At 47.0% G+C, this 24,597-nt stretch overlaps 1 protein-coding gene and 1 non-coding gene across 2 annotated transcripts in view; one reads left to right on the top strand and one right to left on the bottom strand.

Annotated features, from left to right (window-relative positions):
• The window catches only part of VAT1L (vesicle amine transport 1 like), a 147,455-nt gene that overhangs the window by 111,365 nt on the left and 11,493 nt on the right, over window positions 1-24,597 (bottom strand). The window contains exons 2-3 of the mRNA XM_047834170.1: window positions 12,067-12,196; window positions 7,877-8,092 (exon numbers count right to left, since the gene is read on the bottom strand). Of these exons, the coding sequence (XP_047690126.1) occupies window positions 7,877-8,092; window positions 12,067-12,196 (346 nt within the window). The remainder of the gene's footprint in view (window positions 1-7,876; window positions 8,093-12,066; window positions 12,197-24,597) is intronic.
• On the top strand, window positions 9,048-9,205 carry LOC125153825 (small nucleolar RNA SNORA15). Its single transcript, XR_007147575.1, has one exon. It is a non-coding gene; the product is annotated as a small nucleolar RNA SNORA15 (small nucleolar RNA).

The following is a 24,597-nucleotide window of genomic DNA, read 5'->3' on the forward strand; positions in this document are numbered from 1 at the left end:
GAATGCACGAATCCCATCTCAGGGGCCAAATTTAACCTTTCTAATATTTATGATAAAGATGGTTTCTTTGACTCAGTCATGATTTACTGTAAAGGAGTTAAAAGCAGCTAGAGTAAAGATCAAATGAGGCTTTTGCAGACACAGACGTCGCTCGGAAGATGTGTTTTTAGACATATTTCTCCTTAACCTAAGGCATACTGCTGACGTGGGGAATCCAAGCACTGGCCGCCGGCCTCAGACGTTTCCAGGAGCAGAGACGTGAGGCGTCGCTCACCAAAGCACCTGTGACATTTAGGAAGGTGAGGGCCTTATTCTTGGGGTCTTGAGAGGACAGGGTGGTAGGCATCCCAGAGTCCTCAGGCTGGAGCCCTTGGTGCTGATGCTGCCCTTGCGTGTCTCCTCGTACCTTTGATTATTCATGAAGGAGATGACAGAGCCACTTTGTTGTCTTTAAATTTTCAGAGGCTTCGCTTCCTCGTGTTGTAGATCCCGGGAGGCGGGAGGTCTTGCTCTCGTGAAGTCCTCCTTGTCCGGGGTACAACGTGGGGCAGGCAGAAGAAACGGGGGCAGGTGCCCACCTTCCCAAGGCCATGGCTGTGGTGTACTGTCAACGGCACTGGATTGGGGGTTCCTGGCCCTGGACACATGCATTCAGATTTGATCCTTCCTACTGATTAACTTTGCAGGCTTGGAAACGAAACCCGACCTCTTAACCTAGGAAATCGTAATCGCTAAGCTTCACTGGGTGTTTATCATGTGCCAAGCACTGCCCCAAGTTCACAAGCACCACCAAAGGCTGGCACTAGTATCACCTCCATTTTACAGGCGAGGAAGTTGAGTCTTAGGGTGGTTGGGAAGGTGGGGCACGGAGTCTGTCTCTAGAGCTCGTGCCCCATCTCTTCACTGTCAAGTGCTATCCAGTGGGTTCCAATGGGGGAGGGCTGTTAGGACGGCTACATGAGTCATGTTTTCAAAGAGTCTATACGCAGCTACGGTTTGTTCGGCCCAAGCTGTTATCTGTCTTTGTTTCCTTCCTGCTCTCGGGTCTCATGCATGTACCTGCTCGCTGGGGTGCTGAAGGACACAGACTGACCACGTGCTGGACCACAGAATGATGGAGGGGGTGATGGGTGGGGCGGCCACAGGGCCATGAAAGGGGGGCCTCGTCCAATGAGTAATGGACACCAAATGCAGACAAAAACATCTGCGAAAAATATGCAGAAAGTTGGACGGCCTGAGCAAGGACACGGAGGGCCTCTTAATAGATTGGAATTTACAAGATCCCGAGAAATGATTCCCCCCACCCCCACCCCGGGATTAAGTCAATGACAGGGCTCCCCTCAGCTCAGCAAATAACTTTTCTAGGACACAGAAGAACGGCCTGCAACAGCTTTTTGAAACACCAATGTTTGCTGCACTTATTATATAGCAAGGAATAGGCAAAAAAGGACAAGACCCAGGTGCTCTGATGGAGGGGGCTTGGAGGTTGGGGGAAGGGAGAAGATGAGCAAAGCAACACATAATAATGACAAGAGTTAACGCTCCGTGTCTGGTTTTATGTGAGGTGCTTCCTAAGCATCAACCCAGTCGACAGACACAAAAACCCACTGAGGAGTAAATGTACCGTTATCATTCCCGTTACGTGAATGAGGAAACTGAGACGCTGAGTAGCCCTGCCCCCCTGCCCGAGGAGGTGAGCCGTGGATGAAGACTGTCTGCCTCCAGGGCCCGTGCCTTCACCCTGGGGACAGCGGAGGGAGGAGGCGGGCACAACCTGGGGATGCAGGGACGTCAGATGCCCTCTGTGGGCAGGAAAGGAAACGCAACGCTCGCGGCTGTAACAGGTGATCCCAGGAATCTCAGCAGTTAAGGCAACAGAAGTTTCTTCCTCCCCCTGCTCACATACAGTCTAAGTGGGGGGGGGTGGGGGGGGAGGGGCGGCGACAGGGCAGGAAAAGGCAGGAACCGAGGGTCCTGGGCAGATGGAGACTCCGCTGTCTTTAACATATGCTCCGGGTCAGCCTCACCATCTGCCAGGAAACTAGGAAGACAGCACAGAGGGTCTCATAAGAAGGGGCACAAGGTTAGCGGTGGGCATCACAAGGCAGCCTCTGCCGTGGCCCACGGGCTTGAGCTCAGGGGTGTGGCCCCAGCTAGATGCAGGGCCCGGCGGGGAGGGGTGGCTCGAAAATGCAGTCCCTGGCTGGGCGGCCATCTTGGCCACGTGCCTACGGAAGCTTTGAGTCCTGTGTCACCAAAAGAAGAGGGATAGGGAGAAGTGGCCAGGGAGAAAGACAAGATCCAGATGATGAGGGCCATTTTGGGGCCAAGAAGCTAAGGAGACCGAACTCTGTCCTCCCAACAGTGGGAGTGTCTGTGGGTCATAAGGAGTGACAAGAGAAGACTGGGGTGTTGGCCGCCAGTAGAGCTGACTTAGGAGGCTGTGCACAGAAAGGCAGTCAAATGGCCGTTGCAGTAAAGTGGGTGAGAGAGACCGGGGCCATGATGAAAGCAGCAGGAGACGTGGCAGAGAACGGCGGGTAGCTATAGGGAAGGTCCTACCGTCTGTAATTCTTTATGCCTACCCCTGCCTCTATGTCTCATGAATGCCCTACCCTCCACCTCCACCTCTGTCTCCACTCTTGTCTATCTGCTTATCCTCCAGACATCACAGTGCAAATGCCACATCCTTGGGGGAACCCCCCCCCACCGCCGATTTCACCCCTCACCTCTACCCCAGGTCATTTCCCTATTACAAGCACTCTTTTGGCTTCTTTTTCCCTTTCCTAGCACTTGGCAAAGTTATTCCTGTGATTATTTGATTATATGCCCACCTTTGATTTATAGGGCATCTCACTGAATGAAAAAAATCTGGTGTTTTTCTGTGTTGAATGCCTAGTGCCTAATCCAGTGTCTGGAACTGAGCGGGCCCTTGCTACCTCTGGGCTGGATGAGTGAATGAATAAAGGAACGAATCAGAGGATGTGGAAACTTCTCGCATGCGGGAGAAGGGCTCACCGTGGTTCCTGGATTGCTGGCTAGATTAGTTGGGTAGATGTTAGTGCCTTCCATGATCAATGACAGGTTTGTTTTCAACAAAATATTCTCATGTAGTGACTTTGCAGATGGTCGTTGTCTTTTCTGCTAAAATAGAATGGCTGTCTGACATGTCCAAATCCTCCAACACGCCGGGGACCCCCACTCTCCCCAGGCTCTGACCGTGTAATGCTAATGGTTAGTCGGCCACTCAGGGGGGACCCCGTGAGGTAGGGGAGCCTCAGAGCGCCCCCTCCAAAGATCCTGGCTCTCCTTTCTGTGGTTCTTCTTTGGAGTGATTTGAACGACACTGGAAATCCCCCATCTATAATGAATAGAATTTAATAATTGAGCAGTAGCCACGTAACTGTGTCTGAAAGTTGAGCTCTGCTTTCCTTTCCAAGATCTCTGGCCCATCTCCGGCTGCCTTCTCTCTGTTCAGCTGAGATGATGAAAAGGCAAAAGGATGCCAAAAACTGGAAAGCATCAAATGTCAGTCACGGAAGCAAATACCCAGAGGATGACAGTCACACTGATCTCCAGAAACTGAGCACATCCCAATCGAGATGCTCCAAGTCCTAGCAGCTCGTTAAATGGGATGGGCGGCAAAACCCTCGTCGTGAAGTTCCTGACGCGAGCCCCACTCGGTTACTTATTTTGTTCCTTTTCCTTTAAGAGGTTGCAAGCCCGTTTTCAACTGGGTTCTAAAGATGTGATTAGGGGCATTACCTTCTCAGACTTATCTGGTTCTGCTATTGTCAGGGGCAAAGTGCCTTCAAAGATGTGACAGAGCAGTGTAGACACTGGGGCAGTTCCACTGAGAAAGTATTCTACTCTGGACAGGACTGTTTTCCTACGCAGTCGTTTCTCCTTATCCGCGGTTTTGCTTTCCACGGTTTCAGCTGCCCGCGGTCAACCTGGGTCCGGAAGCAGGTGATCCTCCTTCTGACGGATGATCAGAAACTCAGTAGGAGCCTAACGCCGCCTCCCAACGCTTACGCCATTCGCCTCACGTCACGTCACGTCACGTCACCACGTAGGCATCGTAGCGTCTCACGTCATCACAAGAGCGGTGAGTACAGTACAATATTTTGAGATCCCCTTCCTATAACTTTTATTACAATATAAGTTGCAGCGGTGCTGTTTCTTGCTGTGGTTGTTAACCTCTTACTGCGCCTAATTTATAAATTAAACTTTGTCACAGGTGTGTACGTGTAGGAACAAGCACGGTCTGCACAGGGTCTGGTACTACCTGCGGTTCTGGGCATCTGCGGCGGGTCTTGGAAAGTACCCCCCCTTGGAGAAGGCAGGGACGGCTGTGCCGTAGTAATGTCCTCCGAAATCACAGTTCAGGCTGGTGTTCCACACGTCCTGTCTGCAAATTCCCCAGCCTTGGATAAAAATCAGACAGGGGTCTTGGCGCCATGAGACCTGCAAACTTCATGTTAACTCGATCTGGGAAACTTTATCCTAATTAGGTCTAATCTCTGTCATCCTATCAACATCAAGTCAGAAAACATACACCTGGACCACAGCCCTCGGCCCTACGGTCAGCACTGGGTAGAGGTTGAACAAGCATCTGTCAGGCAAATGAATAAATGAAGGGAGGAATGATTTGGGTTCTCCCAAGACTCCAGGCTGTCGAGTGGAGACAGAATAGGTTTTGGCATCAACCAGAGTAGGGTGTTGAATCCTAGTTTTGCTGCTGGCTGTGCGCACTCTGCGGTGAGAAGGGAGGCAGCCCAGGGAAGGTGGCCGTATTCATTTCTCATTACCGTAAATTACCACACATAGTGGCTCCAGAAAAACAGATTTATTCTGTTTCTTTCTGGAGATCAGAAATCCAAAATGGATTTCACTCGGCTAAAATCAAAGCGTTCCTTCTGGAAGCTCCAGGGGAAGAACACATCTCCCCGTCTTTTCCAGCCATCTAGAGACCGCCCACCTGCCTTGGCTTGTGGTCTCTTCCTCCATCAGCAAAGTCAGCAGTGTAGCATCTTTAAATCTCTTTCTGGCTCTTCCACCTCCCTTTTCTATCCGTAAGGACCCTTGTGGTGACATGAGGGGCCACCTGGACAATCCAGGATCTTCTGTCCATCTCAAGGTCCTTACCTTAATCACATTTGCAAAATTCCTTGGCCATGTAAGGTTAAGTACTCACTTTAGGGATTAGAGCACAGATCGTCTGCGGGAGGTCACTCTCCTGTTACCACAGCAAACGTGAGCCAGAGGCTGTGCTTACGAGATTTGCCCCACAGTGGTGAGAAGCGCCCCCATTCCTCCCCAGGATGCTACAGATAACACATAAAATGTATTCCCTAGGGAGGTCTCCCCCAACCATGAGAATAGTGGCTGGTTGTGTTCTTGGGAGGGACCTAGCTCTGCCTGGGAGTGTCTCACTGGTCTTTCCCTGGCGGGGCAATGGAATGGTCTGGGCTCTTCTGAGGACTCCTTTTTGTTGTTGTTGTTTTGAGGGAGAAAGAGAGACAGCATGAGCAGGGAGGAGGAGCAGAGAGAAACAGAGAGAATCCCAAGCAGGTTCCATGTTCATTGTGGAGCCTGGCGCGGGGCTCGATCCCACCAACCCTGGGATCTTGACCTGAGCTGAAATAAAGAGTCGGATGCTCAACCGACCGAGCCACCCAGGCACCCCCGCCCTAGGACTCTTTGGTTTTTGTCAGAGAGTGTCAACTCCACCCAGCTTGGTTGAGTGTTCATACACATGGATGTGCACTTCGTCAAAAGTCTTTCCTTTAATGGTCACCTTGAACTCAGTGCTCCACACCACCGATCAAATCTTGGTTGGGAGAAATACCATTCAAGGAGACCCGCTCGCCTGAGAGATGGGCCGCCCAATGACACCTTTAAACTCTCTGTAGGTTAAGCCAGACTACATCCTTTTGGCCCCGAGGTATCTGCTTTCACTAAATTTTGCTTTATTTTGGTTCTACTAGATGACATTAGGGGTACACCATAAGAAAAGCATTACAGAAATAGCTGCATGTATTACACCAGTATTGTTGAGGGCAGTTTATTGCGTATTGCATATATTTCTTATGAGAAACCGCAGAGAAATATTTCCCTGGTCTCAAAACCCAGTACTGGGTACGGTTTCCCCTAGTAACTGGTTTGTTTCCTTCAAATGAACACTAGCTTGCGTGGCTGGTTGTTCTTCCCTCTTTGCGCTCACTATTAGGAAGGAAAAGTCCGCAGCAAAGCTTTAGGACGTCAGAGTCTGCATTATGGGCACGGACTTCTCTTCCTACCTCCTCGTCCCTTCCCCCGGTTTGCCTTCACATGTTTCGCACTTTGGATCTTTACCGTGATAGTGTCTAGAAGCCCTGAATAAAGCATGACAGGAACTTTTGTTATTTCGCAAGGTTTTCTTCCCTTTTGTGAGACAGACACGTGCCCCCGATGCATGCCTCTTTGTTCCAGGAACAAACTCAAAATGAAAAAAAAAAATACATCAGAAAGAAAACATCATCAGTGCCAATGTTTAAACACTGGCTCTCAGCAGAACGGGGTCCGGCACCACTGTAAAGAGGGGAGCTTCTGTTGTTAATATGAAAACCAGTCTCCGGCACTCGGTATGCTGAGCACACGGAGATCATAAATGCCAGCATTCTAAATGGCTTGCTTGCTGTTAGGAGATTCACTGGCACTGAAATCCATTTCGTTTCTAAGGATGTTTAGCTTTTATTATATCTTTGCTCATGGTCAAAAGACATCAGCAAATTTGCTAAGGTGATTGAAGATATTCCTTAAGTTTCACGACTTTGCCTTCACGTTTTTGTACGTGAGTTCGTCTTCTCGGAGAGCAAAACAGAAATGCGCTTTATACTGCATAAGGTTTTGATAGTTGTAGAAAGCCCAGATAAGGAAAGAATGAATGTTAGCGGAACCTCCGCGGAAAACATCTTTATGGATAGACCCAAGCGTATGAATTCATTTCTGAGCTCATCAAACCACAAAATCACCAATACAGAGAGCAAACCCTACTGAAGGGTGTATCAAGACCTTCTCTTTTTAATCTCCAACCCATAGGATCCAGAACATAGAATGTATTCAATAAACACTTGTTGAATTAATGAGTTACACTTCTCGTGCTCAGAAAGACTAGAGCTCTACTCTGACTCCAGTAGACCGTGATGGGAACACAGTGCTTACCACGTGGCAGGCGTGTAATACGGACTGAGTGCCTGGGGCTGAGACACATCCAAACCATGGAAGAAATTTCTGCCATCCCTGAGCTCTAAGGCAGCAACTTTGTATTTCCATTATTTCTCCCCTTTACCAAAGCCACAGCTGACAGGTGATATTAGCAGGTTCACCTACTCGCACAGACATTCTTAGGTTTATGTGTGATGCCCAGCGTGCTAATACAATCTCCATCCACCTCTCCCACTCAAGAAAATAGATCAGAACACAAATGAATAAGGATGTCATTAATATGGGAACAACCTAGAATCCATGGCAACTTATTGAAGAAGTAAATCATCCACCATTTTGGTGTTTCGGATCATACCGGTAGTACATGACTCATAAGCCGTTGCACAATGATCGACATAATAGTCCATTGTGACACCAAGACTGAAACCATCCCTGAGACCCACTGAGTCCTAACATGCCATCTCGGAGACTTTTCAAACTCCAGAGGCTCATTCTACCCCCAGCGCAATCATCTATATGAGCCATGCATATGTGCTTCATCCAGAACCACAGAGATCATCCCTACGGATGGACAATAGCTCACATAAGAACCTCACTGTCAACTGGGTATCAGTCCACCTTCACCATAACGATACTGAAGAAGAGGACGCGCAACCAACCAACTTACCACACCACCGCCAGCTGAGTGCACCAGCACGGACATTCCTTCTCGGAGGTTGGCAACTTCGAAGAGCATCATATAGGCTGTGACGAAGTTCATGGGGAATGCGGCAGCCTCTGAGAAGCTCATGTCATCTGGGATCTTGTAGACAAATTCCACTGGCGTGCAGACCACCTCTGCCCAGGCATTGTAATTGACAAATGCCATGACACGGTCCCCGATCTGGGCACGAGGAAGCACACGGTTAATGGAAGCTTCCTACTCTTTCCTGAAAGATTTCTCAAATAGTCTTAAGAACCTGATGAAAACTATAGATTCCTTCCCAGAAAGAAAGCCCAAACCCTCAAACATGCACACCCTCACCGGCCTCCCAATTCCAAGGCATTTGCGGATGCTCTGAAGCCCATCTATGAAAACTTGCCAGGAGTCCTAGAAGCCAGGTTCTCCATCTGCCTTCTGAAGCTCTCCTATACAATGTCACCACATCACACACCATGGAATACTGGTGTCAGAATCTCATTTGACCAACTCAGCCTCTCGTCCTATCTCTGTTTTGGAGTGGAGGAAAACTAAGCCATAAGGCAGTTTACACGGGCGGGGCTAGGTTATCTCCTCTCATCTGTTTTCTGCCACTCCACGTGGACTCCCTGCCAGGCTAGTGCATTGGGATATTTGCATCAAAGCCTAGCACCGGATTACCGATCACAGTAGAGGTGAAACGTGGTGCATCAGAAGAAGCCATGGAAACCTGAGTGCAGGAGACTGAACAAGAACAGCCAAACTTAGAGCAAACTAGGGAGATGCCGCCAGGTTTGAAGAATAACCTTTTTTGGACATGTGTTATATGTCAGGTGTTGTCCTAGAGGTGTCACATGTGTTTTGGTTTTGGGTTTTTTTTTTTTAATTTTTTTAATGTTTATTTATTTATTTATTTTTTTTTTTTGAGAGAGAGAGAGACAGAACGTGAGCAGGGGAGGGGCAGAGAGAGAGGGAGACACAGACTCTGAAGCAGGCTCCAGGCTCAGCACTGTCGGCACAGAGCCCGACGCGGGGCTCGAACCCACGAACCGTGAGATCATGACCTGAGTCGAAGTCAGACGGTTAACTGACCGAGCCACCCAGGCGCCCCGGGTGTCACATGTTTTAACTCGTCTAATCTTTACAAACCGCTATGAAGGCATGGCTGAATGCGTGTTCTTTTCACCAGTTTCTTACATAGCCAGACATCATGCAAAAAAAAAAAAAGTGGGGGGAGTGGCATTCTTCCCTTTAAAGTCGTTCAGGTGATATGGTAAGCTTTTTCATAGTATATCATTATTAAAGGGAAATACAACTACGTGAACTGATATTGATGACTTGTATGAATTGCTCAGTGCTGGTTAAGCTGACCCACTCTGCTATTTGGTGTTAGTTGCTTTCAAATGCAGACTTTCAAATGCAGTATTCAAATTGCTGTGGTCGTAGCGATTTTTCAATCAATGAATGGCTTTCATACACATGTGCTTTAGTTTCATAGACTTACAATTGAGCCTCCTGTTTTGTTTTCTCTTAGCTTAGCATTTCTCGTCATCCCCTCCTCAACAAACAACAACAAAAGCCTCCTATGAGATGGGGGTGTAAGAGCTCGCATTGCAGATGAAGGATTATCGATTTTACAGACATTTATATTGAGGCCAAGAGACATGAAAGCACCTGCCCAAGGTCAAGTAGCTAGGGAGTAGCTGAGCCAGGAGTTGAGGCTACCAAGGCTGACTCTAGATGCGAATGATTAATTCATCACACCTGAGGTACATGCTACAGAGACCTATTTTTCTAAAGGTGTCTACCAAAGAACCTACCACTTTTGGGAATATTGGTGTAACTCTTTAAGTCTCCGTTTCTTCCGCTGTAAAATGAGTATGATGTTAGGAAAGGGTCCTCCCAGAGACGAAATAACATAACACACATGCCGTACTCTTCGCACGGGGCATGAAAAGCGAGGAAAGAACAATCGTTGTTGACTCTTTGAGAGAACACATGGGTTCCTGGCCTCGTGGAACTCCCAGCTCAATGATCGCACACTGAATACAGACCTATTTCACGAACTAGAAGGAATGGCTGTCTAACGAAAGAGCCGACGGGAAGGAAAGGCGATTCCCTGGCAGTGAGTGTCCCAATCCCTGGAAGGGTTGAAGGCCAAATGACAATTGTTGAGAGTTACCATCTTACATGCAACCGCTTGGGCCAGAGGATAACCAAGGTCTAACACTGGCATCCTCTTTTGCACTGAATCACGCAAACCGAAGATCCAGAAATACCATGGAGTAGCTGATGACCCCCAGTGTCCACACAGAGGACAATGAAGAGTAGTTTAACCACCTTGACAGCGCTGATCACACTGTCACAGGGCTGACTGCTCCAGTCTCTTATTCAGCTTTGCTCCATGAAAATGGCAAGAGTGGCTTAGCCATCCCATCAGCCCTAGCCTGAGTCCAGAGGTAGGCAGCTCTTTTGTTGTTTTCTGTTTTAAATATCCAGTTGACCTCATTATTTGATTTTGTTAATAAAAAGAAGTTCGTCCTGGGCGGTTGAGCCCAAATTATTCCTTTACCACCGTACCTCTGGGGACAACTTTTCAAGCCTCCCTTGCAATGGATCAAACCAACAGAGCTATTCAGTGTGTGGTTTCATGAAATCCCATCTCCAACGTGATTGAAAAAACTAAATCAGAATTCCAGGGGGGACATTAGTACTGGCTTTCCCCCAAGCCACACCCTGACTGGAAACCTGTAGGTGGCTTCTTTCATTTGTTTGTCCAGCTGGAAGACACTGGAGGGAAGCGGGGGTGAGGGGTAGGGTGCTGCCACTGGTTATATTGCTTACCTGGGGACCGAAAATGCAAAGCCATATGAAAGAAAGGAAAAAGTGCATCTACTTCTTTCTTAACACCTTTCTGCTCGATTATCTGGAAACCAGTGGCAAAAGGATGAGTGGGGTGAGACTTGCAGACATTTGTCACAATGAATTTGGAGCATACTAATACTTGCAGAGTATAGTTGAGACTGAGCAGCAGTCTCAGATTCAATGCCAAGGGCTTTGTGGCATTCCATCTATAAGATTTTCCTTCCTGCATTTAGCCCTGCAGCATTTGCAGGTTGGGAGCAGGGGCGAAGAACATGGGATTGTAAGAAGAGTCGGTTCCAGGTTCAACTACCTTTGCGTTGACCTCAAAGGAAACAACTGCACCCTTCCGAACTTCATCTCCAAAGGGACAATAGCAGTATTTACCTCGCAGCATTGCGGTAAGGCTGAAAAAGAGTGATTTGCCCGTGTTTCTGGTTATGCCGGGTTCTCACATGTTAGCTCTGTTCGTTTCTCCCTGGGGAAGCCCTTAAGTTATGAGCGAGAGCTCTTGTATCTGATTGGCATTGGTTTTCCTCGCTCCAAACGGCTGCGGTTTTGTGCGATTGATTTGCCCACAGGTTTTCAGTCATTAGAGACCGGATTCTGTTTGATTTGCATTACCGTGGTAGGAAGGGTCATATGTCTTTTCATCGATGAAAACTGTTTTATTATAGAGAATTGTAAACACTTACAAAATAGTCAGAAAAATGTAACCCTTTTTATCCGTTGCCCTATTTCCAAAGCTATCAACCCACGGCCAATTCTGCTTCACTGACAGATACTTCTACCCTTTGCCTTTAAAATCATCGTTTAAAAGTGTCACCTCCCCAGTGTCTGAAATAATGGTTTAAAAAAGATTACTTAAATGCATCAGTTAAGTAGATACCTGAGGGAACCAAATTATGAAATACAGAGGCTATTTCCCCCCAGCTGCTATGTTGCGTCGTCGATTTTTGCACCTGAGGTACGGGGGAGATGGGAGCCATGTGCAGGGTGAGGGAGTATGCCCACCTGGTTGACCCGAGGCGACACGGTCTTGTTCAGCTGTATTACATGAAGAAAAGGGAAGCTTTCGTTTCCTGGGCCACTTCCCAGACTGTTCCCAGGAGCAACCAAAATGGTGCATGAGAAATGCACAGGGTATGTGGAAAATCTATTATTTATAAACACTGTTAAAAAAAAAAAAAACCCTAACAATAAGACACCAGTCCTAACACCCACATGTTCTCGCAAACATTTTTTGCCTCCTCTTTTCTGATCGCAACAGATTCCAGATAGGTGATTACTTCTTCCGTCATTAGCCAGAACATTACCTCGTATCCTTTCACGCTGTCCCCCAGAGCTTCCACGATCCCAGAACACTCAAATCCTGGCACCAGGGGAGTCTTAGGAGGGTTATCGATGTTCCCTTGTCGTACCATCAAGTCAATGAAGTTCAATCCACTGTGAACGACAAATTGGAAAAGAGAGACATTCAAAATGAGAGCCAAGAGAACACCATGACCTGACCTTGCTTCCATTCCCTTCTCGTCCCTCCTTCCCTTGCCCCATTCCTCCCTCCTTTCTTTTTTTTTTTTTCTTTTTCCTTCCTGGCAAAATATGCCTAATAGTAAGTCATTTGGCTGGACCTCACTAATAAAGCAAAACAGTTATCTCTCTAGATAAGGGATGCTTTCCTGGCAGTTAAAACAGCCGTCGCAGAGGTGGCCTTCCACTTCGAAAGATCGCCCCTTTGTCCCCTCAGAGCCTGCTTAATCTAACAACATGTACTAAATAGCCCAGTCATTAGCCATGCTAACACCTTGTCAAGGGTAAAGAATATACTAGGAAGAAGTGATAAGAAGACACAGGGAAAGCAGCCAGACATGATGGCCATCAGCCAATCTACTGAGAATCAGAGAGAAAAAAGAGCAATTTAAAAGGTCTTGGAACAACTGTCACACATCAGTCATCACAGAAACTCCTAGCAGCACTGTGCCATATACAGCACCCATAATGGCGAATATGAATGCCGGAGAGACTACGTCTAATGGGGGGACAGTAACTAGAAGTGAGATCAAACGGATAGACCAATGGATATGGTAATACTGGAGAGACTGTTTCGAAAATCTTAGTGCTCTCTGGATGAGAAAAGTGATTAGTCGTTTCTATTAACATATTACTTTTGAAATAGGAAAGTTATCATTAAGATATATTAAACCATCTCCTTGGAAAACCATATACTTGATTTTCGTGAGAATGATGCCAATGCTCCAAACTGTTGTTGTCTTTTGTTGAGAGCTACTCTTGGAAAGTGCATTGAATACTCATTAACTAATCAAATGAGAAAACACATCCCACTGAATGTGTTTTTTTTTTCTACCGGATGCTCTATTGTACTTCTTGTTTTCATAAGCCACCATCTTAAGAAAGTCTGGGGTTATAGAAACCAGACTCTTCCATGTGGCCCATTAGCATCTGGCCACAGCTTCTTTTCCAAGCAAGGCTGCTCGAACTACTTTTGAAACACAGCTTGTCCGTTCCTCTCTCCACCTCTATGGAGCCAAGGAAACATCAAATTGTACCTGTGGCTCCTGGCCTCCACTCCTCAGTCCCATCCACAGAGAATGGATAATGGCGAGGAGGGTGACTTCCTTGAAAGGTGGGCTCAAAAGGAGCCACCTTCCCAAGGTTTTGCCGTGCACACATCAGGCAAGTTTCACAACTGCCCCGGCTAAAGTATCGCTGATGTGTGTCCCCCTTGAAGGCAGCTGCATGCCTCATATTTCTTTGCTTCCAGAGTGCCCGGCATGCACCAAGCCCGCAGCAACATAGCAGGCGCTCAAGAAAATCTGCCGAATGGAGGAATACGTGTGAGTATTCAAACACAGGTGCTGCCAGATTGAGTACTAACTCCAAACTGGTGCAGCCACTCTGGAAAACCGGAAGGGGGTTCCTCAAAAAATTCAAAATAGAACTACCCTCTGACCGAGCAATTGCACTACTTAGGAATTCATCCAAAGGATACAAAAATGCCGATCTGAAGGGACACACACACCCCAATGTCGATAGCAGCGCTATCCACAATAGCCAAATTACGGAAAGAGCCCAAATGACGATCGACTGATGAATAAATAAGGAAGATGTGGTATATATGATGGAACATTACTCAGCGATCAGGAAGAATGAAATCTTGCCATTTGCGACAACAACGTGGGTGGAACTGGAAGGTATTATGCTAAGCGAAATAAGTCAGAGAAAGACAGGTACCGTGATTTCATTCATATGTGGAATTTGAGACACACAACAGATGAACATAGGGGAAGGGAAGGAAAATAAGATAAAAACAGAGAGAGGGCAAACCGTAAGAGACTCTTAAATACAGAGAACAAGCTGAGGGTTGCTGGAGGGGAGGTGGGTGGGGCAGATGTGTTAAATGGGTGATGGGCATTAAGGAGGGCACTTTTTGGGACGAGCACTGGGTATCATATGTTAGTGATGAATCACTGGGTTCTACTCCCGAAGCCAAGACTATACTGTATGTGAAATAGCTTGAATTTAAATTAAAAAAAAAAAAGTGTCCAAGGGATGCTCAGAGTAACAGACACATTTCTGAAATGTGCATGGAGACTCCCAAAGATCTACTTTAATGGTTAACAGTTCTGAGGGTCATTGATTAACCAAATTGTTCTCCAGTAGCGTGGCCACTTTCTTAAGAGCTTGGAGAGGCCCTGGGCACAATTTCCAATGCCATCACTTCTCCCTCTGTAACCTTGGACAAGTTCCTCAGCCTCTGTAAGCCTCCATTTCTTCGTCGGTAAAGTGGAGGCTTATGATAGTACCTGTCTCGCAGGGGTGTCGGGAAAATTAATGACAGTTAAACACCTAAGCATAATGCCAGGTACGGAGTAAGTTTCAATAAGTGCTAGCATTTAAATTTGTATCTTAAGAAGGCACAGTACGTGACACGTTTTAGGAAGACTCCCACGAAATAAGGGTTAAAGATAGTTTCAGAGCTGCGATGGGCAAACCTCTGCTATCCATGAACTTCACTTCTGCGAAACAGCCCATCTTCCAACAAAACCAAATAAATAAAGCATCGCTGTATAACAATAAAAGGCGTTTCTACGTCCCAAATCAAGCACTTCGTCTCGGTTCATGCATATTTTAGCTCACTGTATTTTCCTCTGTGTGAATACCTCTGGTTTCCCAAGACCCTGATGGAGAAATGCCAGAAGAAATTCCTTAACAGTTCTGTACACATGCTAGTCCCCTGGAGAAGGTTTCATCCTAGACGCTTGTTATGCTCTTATATCGGGCTGCCTTCAACCCCCATCCAGCACGAAGTGGGCACACTGATTCCAAACTGAGAGGCAGCTACTCAATTCCAGTGAGAAGGGCAAAGTAAGACTGACTTAGCCACCCGTCTTCAGGAAAGGAACGTGAAGTGGGTATATATCCCAGGGGACGGGGAACGGGTCAGTGTTTATCTCCACACAAAGAGGTGGTGAACAGTTGTTAATGGAGTACCTTGACACGTCGTACCAAACCCGTTTCAAGGTCCCTGCCCACGCACCTGCTCCTGGTATGGATAAAGCTCGCGTTTACTGAGGGTTCACTTTGTGGCAGGAACTGTGCTAAGTGCTTTACTTTTGTTATTTAAGACTCAACAGTACTCCTAGGAAGTATGAACCGTCACATCTATTTTTCAGCTGAGAAAACCGAGGCTAAGCAAGATTAAGTAACGCCACATCTTTAGAAACCGTCAAAATCAGGCTCTGTATGTGAGCCGCGTCTAGAACTTGAGCCCTGACATACAACGCCGTGTGGCCCATTTCTGGGAACTTCACTCACCACCCTTGCTAAAGCGACACATCCAAGGGGCCACGACTATAACTTCTTCTCTCTCTGACAGCTGATTGCAGCACTGGTGGGCCCAGTGTCAGGGGAGTGGCCATTCCCGACCTAAGCAGGAATCCATCTCTTCGTCTGAAATAAATAAGCTGATCTAAGAATTGGGTGTTCTCTCAAAAACTCTGAATTGGGACATACGCGCCACGAAAACAACTCATCATCATCAAGGACACGGAAAGATAAAACTAGGGACCTAGTGACCTGTGCTCCGGGGAAGCGTAAGTTAAAAAAGCCGGTAGGTAGGGAAATGAAAAGAAGAAAAAAGCAGAGGAAGCATCTCAACGACCTGTCCCAGGGTGCACTCACAGATGCCATCGCCAAGTTGCCGAGAATGCCAAGTGCTTGGTGAAGCCCAGGCCCAGCACGCCTCCTACCCCCTGATTGTCAAGAATTCCTTTGCTACTCCACACCTGTCTTTGGAACCTCTTTGTTTGAGTTATGTGTTGTGGTCACTGTCTCATGAAACCATAAGATACACACAAAAACAAATACCATAATCAATAACCCTAAGTCATCCACTGGGCAGACATTACCGACCTCATTTTTTAAAAATATTTTATTTATTTTGAGAGAGGGAGAGGGAAAGGGTACGAGCGGGGGAGGGGCAGACAGCACAGAGCCTGATGTGGGGATTGATCTGATGAATCGTGAAATTGTGAGCAGAGAGAAATCAAGAGTTGGACGCTTAACCACCTGAGCCGCTCAGGGGCCCGCCCCAACCTCATTTTGTTTTTTTGGGTTTTTTTAGAAAATACCTGTAACGTCGTGTAGAGGTAATATTATTTGCCCAAGGCCTTGCACACAGTGAAGAGTGAAGCCACGGGCTTAAACCGGTTCTAGTATTCTCTAAGATAATCTGATTTTCACTTGGAAATTGTTTTGGGATGGCAATGACGGTTTTCTTGACCCGGGCTCACATAGTGGGTCATCTTCAGACATCTCTCTTACCTAATACTTATATGGCTCTTGAACATTTAAGATTATTGCCAAAAAAAAAAAAAAATAGTTCTGGCAAGTGCTTCACGTAATGTTCTGCTAGGTAGTCGTATTTTTCTCAAAGATTAGTATAATTTAAATAAATAAGGCCTTAATTTTTTCCTCTCATACTGTTACTCAGAGCCTGTGTTTACAGGGTTACTACTGAGGCGCACCTGGGTGGCTCAGTCATGTAAGCATCCAACTCTTGATTTTGGCTCAGGTCAATGATCTCACAGTTTGTGAGATCGAGCCCCACCTCGGGCTCTGTGCTGACAGCTCAGAGCCTGCTTGGGATTCTCTCTCTCCTTCTCTCTCTCCCCCCCCCCCCACACATGTACTCACACACACTCTCTCTCTCTCTCTCTCTCTCAAAATAAATAATTAAAAAAATATATATTACTTTGTTACATCCACACAGCACGGCGCCTTCACACACATCTCATTAAACCTCGTAACGATCCCAGAAAGGCAAGATGTACAGATGTTATTATTCCCATTAAATAGATGTGAAGAGGGAGACTCCTTAGATAAGAAACCTGACTTGTCAAAGACAACACAATTAGCACATGGCAGAGCTCAGACTTGAATCTAGGTCTGCAAACTCCTTGCTGATTGCATATCCTGCCGCACCATGAACTCTCAATTACTCTCAGAACTCTCAGTAAATCAAGTGTGACTGAAATCAATAATTCCAAGAACCAGCGACAAGAAGCCTAAGAGAAAACAGTGAAAGGAAAGAGACGCAGGCAGTCCGGGCTGCGGTTCTGCACCGCCGTCACTGCATTATGGCCTTGGTAGAGTCACCGAAGTCCGCCCTCGCTCTCCTGCACTGTTCACTGGGCGCTCCTTTGTCCTGTCCAGTCTCCTTAAGATATAATCATAGCTTACGTAAGGAGGAAGACACGCTTGGTGGTCTTAATAAAGACGCTGACTTGGGATGCCAAGATTGTATCTAGAAGCTGAAGGAAGGCAAGCTAGCCGTGGCCTCTGTGCTTTATTATCTGTTATCCATTAAGTGATAGATTCCAACCCTGTGAAGTCTCGTGAGAGGTGTTCAGCTGTTGCCATTTTATGTTCTGCTAGAGTCAACAAATATTGCTCCCATGATGCTGGTGCCACATGTATTAGAGCGTGGACCATTTCAATCTCCGTGTTGTGCAAGAGGAAAGATGAAATACCTTGTGCAAGGTCATAGAGCAGGTGACAGAACTGAGAAACGAGACCTTTTCATGTGACTTCCAAGATTGAGTGTTTGACTGCTAGGCTTTCTTTCTGTTAACTCCACACCATGGGAAACTACTATGTATTCTTGTCCTCAGCGTTCATGGTTTGGGATCTGTCCGTTGTCTTTTGGATATGCTGATCATTATCAGAGAAGACACAAATGAGTTGTCAAAGGACACCACTAAGTGGATGATGGAAGAATCAACTAGCTATAGTTTAGTCATTTTCCAATAGGAGAGAAAATTGGCCCAAAAAAGTTTAGCAAAGAAGAGGCAAGTAGATAATGGAGAAGTTCCCCCTGCCTTTTATTCTCTAGCTGAAAGGAAGGGGGGGGGCGGTTCTTCTATGAAAGGATTAGATCTCTAGCCTCTTGGTTCCTTCCCCAGGTTGACGGTACCTTTAGCACTGGGAAATCCAAGTTTCCGTGGGAATCCAAATATTGTCAGACCACCACACAGAGAACCGTGTGATGAGTATCTCCTTCTTCCAGCAGCTTACTTCTGTTGATGAAGATCACTAGAGCCCTATCATATATTTTGATCTCAAGTTCAATAGAAATCCCAAGGATTGCCTGGTCCTTGGCTCAGTTAGGAGACATGGCCGATCATCTTCCGAAACCTATCATTTCCCCTACTAGGGAATACTGTTGAGCATATCATTTGCTACAACACACGTTCGCTTCTTTAGAAACACAGAGGGATTTTCCCTCAACTCTCAGCACAAGGACCGGTTTGTATGGATCTTACAATCCCAGCACTTTAGAAACCAATTCTATGCTTTTCTTTGCATTGGCTAGTAGGAAGCTCTGAGCCAAATTTGCAGCACCCTCCCACCCCCACCCAACTGCGGGGCTTTATATATTCATTCTCTTTGTCATCGTAACATTCAGCTTCCTCTCAACTTTCTGAATGCTTTGGAGTTTCTATTTAAAAAAAAAAAATCTTAAACTGTATTATAATGCATCTCAAGCTTTGTTATGTATCAGAATTCCCAGGAGGGCTTATAAAAACTCAGATTGCAGGGCCCCACTGCTGAGTTTCTGACTCAGCAGGTCTGGGGCGAGGTCCAAGAATTTGCATTTCTAGCAAGTTTCCAGGCGTTGCTACCGCTGCTGGTCTGGGGATGCCGCTTGGAGAATAGTTGCTCCATCCTTTGTTCTTAAGCTACTTCAAGTCCTTTTTGGAATGAGGCAAGGTATAAATTAATAGATGATGATTAAATAGGTAAGAAAATGGAAAACTCTGGCATTGGCCTCTAGGGCACTTACATTTTTTGATCCTGGTCCAAAGGGTTATATGTATGCTTGTGAAATGCGGTCTTATTAGATTAGGTTCATTGTGCCAATTTGTCTGGCTCCTTTTTGAACCCTCACTCTTTCATCCCAAAACTTGGCTCTTCCTCCTGAATTTGTATCCTCTGAAAAATGTGGTTATCGCGCCATTTACTTCCACGTTCAAACTGCTGACAAAAAATAGTCACATTCTTAGTGACTTAGGGTGTTTGTAAAGAGGGTTGAGGATGTCGTGGGAGGGAATCTAAAATGTGAGACTAGCTGACATGTTTTAAGTTTCTTGAAATCACGAGCTCTTATGATTCTCGGAAGCATCTCCTAGACCCTTTGAGTTCGTGTCTGGCGACTTTTCAATGAGACCATGAGGCCACAGTCTTGGTGGGTGATGGCAGGCCTCCCCTTCCCCCGTAGCAGTAATTGCTGCCCACAGAGGGTACAGCCTGACTGAGCCTCTAGTACAGTCAGTTTCTGGATGCACGTCAGGATCATTGTGGTGTGCGTGTGTGTGTGTGTGTGTGTGTGTGTGTGTGTAGATATATATATATATATTTTTTTTTTTTTCCTAAATGTGTACATCTTGGCCTCAGCAATGAGAACCGCTTTAGCCCACGCACATATGCTCACGTGCCCTTAGGGTTGAGCAAAACTGTTCGAGTAGCCCAAAGTCAGCTGTTCCCCTAAAGAAGGAATGGACTCTTTCTTTCCTTCTTTTTTAAAATTTATTTTGTTTTTGAGGGACAGAAAGAGACAGAGCATAAGCAGGAGAGGAGGAGAGAGGGAGGGAGAGACAGCATCCGAAGCAGGCTCCAGGCCCTGAGCTGTCAGCACAGAGGCCGATGCAGGGCTCGAACCCACAAACCACAAGATCATGACCTGAGCTGAAGTCGGATGCTTAACCGACTGAGCCGCCCAGGCGCCCCGAGGATGGACCCTTTCTGAGAAGGCTTCTCCCACAGGGCTTCATGATAGTTGGAGGGCCCCCCAGAAGCAGGCGGATATCTAGAAACCCCCATTCTGATTTCTCTGATGATGGGGCAAGGGGAGAAGAGGAATTACCTGTGGCTAGATAACATTTATGGGACACTTGCTATGTAGCAGGCATGTCTTATAAGCATAATTGTTTACGGCAACCGTAACAATGCTAAGAGATAAATCCTGTTACCACAGTTTACAGAGATCAGAACCGAGGCATGTCGAGGTTCACGGAGCCGAGGTGGGAACATGAGCGGTGTGAGTCCAGAGGCTGTACTTTTGCCTGCTGTGTTTTGCTTTGCTTTGCTTTGGACGGACCACCCCTCCGTTTTCCCAGTTGTAGAGAGGGGGGCTTCTCGATTCATCTGTCACATTGAGCACTTACCCCATACTGGGTATTGGATATCAGAGTGAACAGGGGGCCCAAAATTGTAAAAGCTGATGACAGTGTGGTGCGATGGGTGGTTTTACAGAAGTACCGGCAGAGAGCTCCCACGGCCACCAGGACATAGGCTGTCCCGCAAGATGACCATGATGTCAGAACACTGGCCCCCAGAAGGACCTCCCCAAGGGATTATTGCAGTGGCCCGCCGCAATCGCTATAGCGAAATTTAGATCCTTGGCTGTGGCCCTCTGGCTCCTCCCCACGCGATTTGCTTGAAAGCCTTGAGCCTTAGTTTTCTCACCTTAAAAATGGGATAGCAACGTGCTCGCCCTTTGGGGTGTTGGTGCGGCGTGTATGGGACAGTACACGTAAAAGGGGAGGGCTCACGCACGGGAAGTACTCCACAAGTGTGAGCCGCGGTCATTGTCACCACCCCCCAGCCCACCATCTCCACGCAAAGAAGGTGTCATAGGTCAAGCTCCAGGGGAAGCAGACCCGGAGACTGAGGTTTGCATGCAGGAGGTGTGAGGGGCAGAACTCTAGGAGACAACTCCGGTGTGCGTGTGAGGGCAGCTGGGCTGGGTAGAGGATGAAGTTAAATGCTGACATAGAAGCAAAAAGGACTCGTTGTATCCATGGAAAGTTCCAGAGCTAAGATGGCCCCACAGGTCGTCATGAATCAAGGCCAGGGGACTCGGCTTTCATACCCTGGGATGAGAGCTGCCCCAGGGAGGGAGCGCGGTCTGGGGCAAGGTGGCCTCCTTCGGCTGAGGGCAGTGCCTCCGCAGGGGCACAGCTGTGACTGATCAGCCACCATCACTCCTGGTCCCGGGTCCTAGAAGGGGGTTCTGGGGGGTGCACCCCAGTATCCACTACAAGACGGGTGGCACATTCTTCCTTTGCAGGGTTTTATTCCTTTGTGGGCACAGAGCAGTTGTCCCTGATGCTGAATATTTATGAAGCTCCTTTTTTTTTTAATATATGAAATTTATTGTCAAATTGGTTTCCATACAACACCCAGTGTTCATCCCAAAAGATGCCCTCTTCAATGCCCATCACCTACCCTTCCCTCCCTCCCACCCCCATCAACCCTCAGTTTGTTCTCAGTTTTTAGGAGTCTCTGATGCTTTGGTTCTCTCCCACTCTAACCTCATTTTTTTTCCCTTCCCCTCCCCCATGGATTTCTGTTAACTTTCTCAGGATCCACATAAGAGTGAAACCATATGGTATCTGTCTTTCTCTGTATGGCTTATTGCACTTAGCACCACACTCTCCAGTTCCATCCACGTTGCTACAAATGGCCATATTATGAAGCTCCTTTGTACGGTGGTCCCTGAGGAGGAAATTTCCATGCACTCTTACAACTAAGGCAGGGAGGGTGCGAAAGAGAATGCGATCTTTCAGCTGGGACCTGAGAATATACGAGGAAAGGGAAAGGCAGGAATTGAAGAGATCAGAGCACCGAGAAAGGGGCAGAGACTAAAGAAAAATAGGAAAGGTGAAAGCAGGTGGGTTGTCAAAACACATGCAGGATTGGTCAATCCTGGGAAGGTCAGTGAAAAATTGGAGTTCGGGGCTTTCTATGGGCCCGTGGGAAATCACAGAATGGTGGATAGGGTGTGGACATCAAGGAGAACATGTCAAGCTCCAGGTGGGAAGTCTGGACTTCCCTGGGCTCAGGGAGCGTCAGTGGCGACCCCTGCCAGCTCCCCTGAGAAGAAGAGGGCCCCAAAGCAGGATATGCGCCTTCTTCACTCTGCTCTCGCCTGGCTGTTGCTGAGTTCATCAAAGCACTCAACTCCACATCCAAGCGGGGGCAAAGCAGCGGATGTGTGAGGCATTCCCTCATTTCCCCAGAACTGATGATTTTGGCTTTGTTTCTCCATCTCAGCTGATAACTTGAGAAAGCCCAGGACAATAGGCATTGGTCTCGGAAGATCTAGCTCCCAATTCTTTTTTTTTTTTTTTTTTCTTTTTGGGCTCATGTAAGTGCCTGTTGGGTTGTCTCAAGACTGTGAGAATACACTGATACTAATCTGCTAGGGGAGCCAAAAAAAAAAAAAAGCCACTCATCGTCTAAAACAAGGACACCTTTTCGGCAAATCTCAAATGGCATCTATCATTTGAGAGCAACCAGAATTGTCCTGGATGGACCTCAGGATAGAGAAGCCACCTGTGTTCCATCAGACTCTCCTCTCCCCACCGCTGCCCCGTGGTTCCCGACACTGGCCCCCTCCACGTGACCCTGCCCGCCCTGTCTCACCACTGTTTTTAGATCAACAGACCACTGCGGCCATTTGAGACCTATTGAAGTTCTCCGACACATCTGATGTTCTTTGTAATCTACCATTTTGTTTATTAAGTCAATAACGCTATTGTTGCCCCACCCAGATCCCCTTATCCACAAAATCGGGATGATGATGAGGGCAGCACAGTTTGGGCTATGGTTGTAGAAGTCAGTTTGATTCCCTCTGAGAGAGGAAATACATTCAAATCCTGTGTCCAAATTAGCATTCAAAACACATTTCTGTAGTATTCTAACATGGAACAAAATGGCCACTGACTGAGAGTCTAAATATCAAGGAGCCAGCTTTCAACAGAAACAGAAGAGCGTGGTCCAGATGGGTCCAAAACAAGCTCTCCTTGATCCCAAGACTAATCCCTTGATTTTTGGACCCGGAGTTATTTATTTACTCTCAGCCTCTCCTGAGGACACAGTGGGTATTTGTTCCTAAGAAGGTTTCTAAAAAGGTTAAAATCTCTATGTTCCATGTTAGACGTTGACCAAGTCATTGACTTCAAACGGGTGCCTGGCAGTGATTGGTTATGTAGAACATTCAGTCTAATTCAATTTAAATTCAGCGAGCCCCCCTGTGACTTGGGGCTTGGCATCTCCGCTTCTCAGGAGTTCGGAGAGGACAAATAAATGACTACATGGTGCGACAGTCCCCTTAACAAGAGACGGTACAAAGGTCATAGCTAGCACAGAGGGCAGTTACTGACTCGCTTAGCAGGAATCACGGAGGCATCCCCAAGAAACCATCACTTAGGAAAGGTTGTATTCTTTGCTCCTGTTCTCGCAACCTCTTCTCCCTCATCCAACCTCTAAGTGGCAGGGAGAAGCCAGTGTCAGACATTGCAAGGCGCTTCCTGCTTGACTCCTTCCTGGAGACCCAGAGAGGCGGGGGCTCCGCAGAGAAACAGCCCATTTTTGCTATGATGTGACATTATCCCTTAAGTCATTGCTGCTGTTAAAAACAGCATTTAGTAAAACAGTTGTTTCAATTGGGGGAATAAATGGGGTGAAGTCTAGAGTAGCAAATTTGTGCAACAGAACATTCTGCAGCGGTGGAAATGTTCTGCATCTGTGCTGTCCAGTATGGTGGCGTTGGCCATATATGGTTACCTAACACTTGAAATGTGGCTAGAGTGATTAAGGAACTGACCTTTTAACTTTAGTTAATTAATATTTAAATGTAATTAACCTAAGAAGAAAGCAGGAGCAGCATCACTATCCTATTGTCTTCCCCACAGATTATGAGCAACTCCAAGGCAGAGTGTGTCTTAAAATACACCTCTCTCAGTGTTCACTGCTTAGCATAGGGCACGTTCTGGCCTTGCAGAAAACGATTCCTCCGCTGAAGGGGTCAGTAGGAAAATAGCTAGGAATGATACAAGCTCTTTCCTTCCTTCTCGCTGAAGAGAACGAGCTCAGCCGTGCTCGATGCTTGGCGGCAGCCTTATTGAGTATGTCGGTGTAGCAGGAAGGGTGGAGGGGGACTGAGAAGATCAAAGTCCTGCTTGATTGATGTGCTTTGGGAAAAGCAAAGATTTACTTCTGGAAGGTAAAAGAATAGGTGTGAAAGGTGAGCAGAGATAAATGTACGAGACCAGGAATCTAAGGGTAGGGTTTGCGAGTCTGGGGGAGTTTGAAGAGCACGGGGGCCAGGTTAAAGGTTAGCAGGAGGCACAGAGGATGGAAATGGGAAGATGAAATTTTTGAGGGGTTTTTCTCTGTAGCACAAATGCGACCTGCTTTGGTGTTTTCCAAAGGACTTGAGAGAATTTGACAGTGCTTTGAAATTCTATTGGAAGTTGGGC

This window comes from Prionailurus viverrinus, chromosome E2 (assembly GCF_022837055.1).
Source record: "Prionailurus viverrinus isolate Anna chromosome E2, UM_Priviv_1.0, whole genome shotgun sequence".
Lineage (NCBI taxonomy): Eukaryota > Metazoa > Chordata > Mammalia > Carnivora > Felidae > Prionailurus > Prionailurus viverrinus.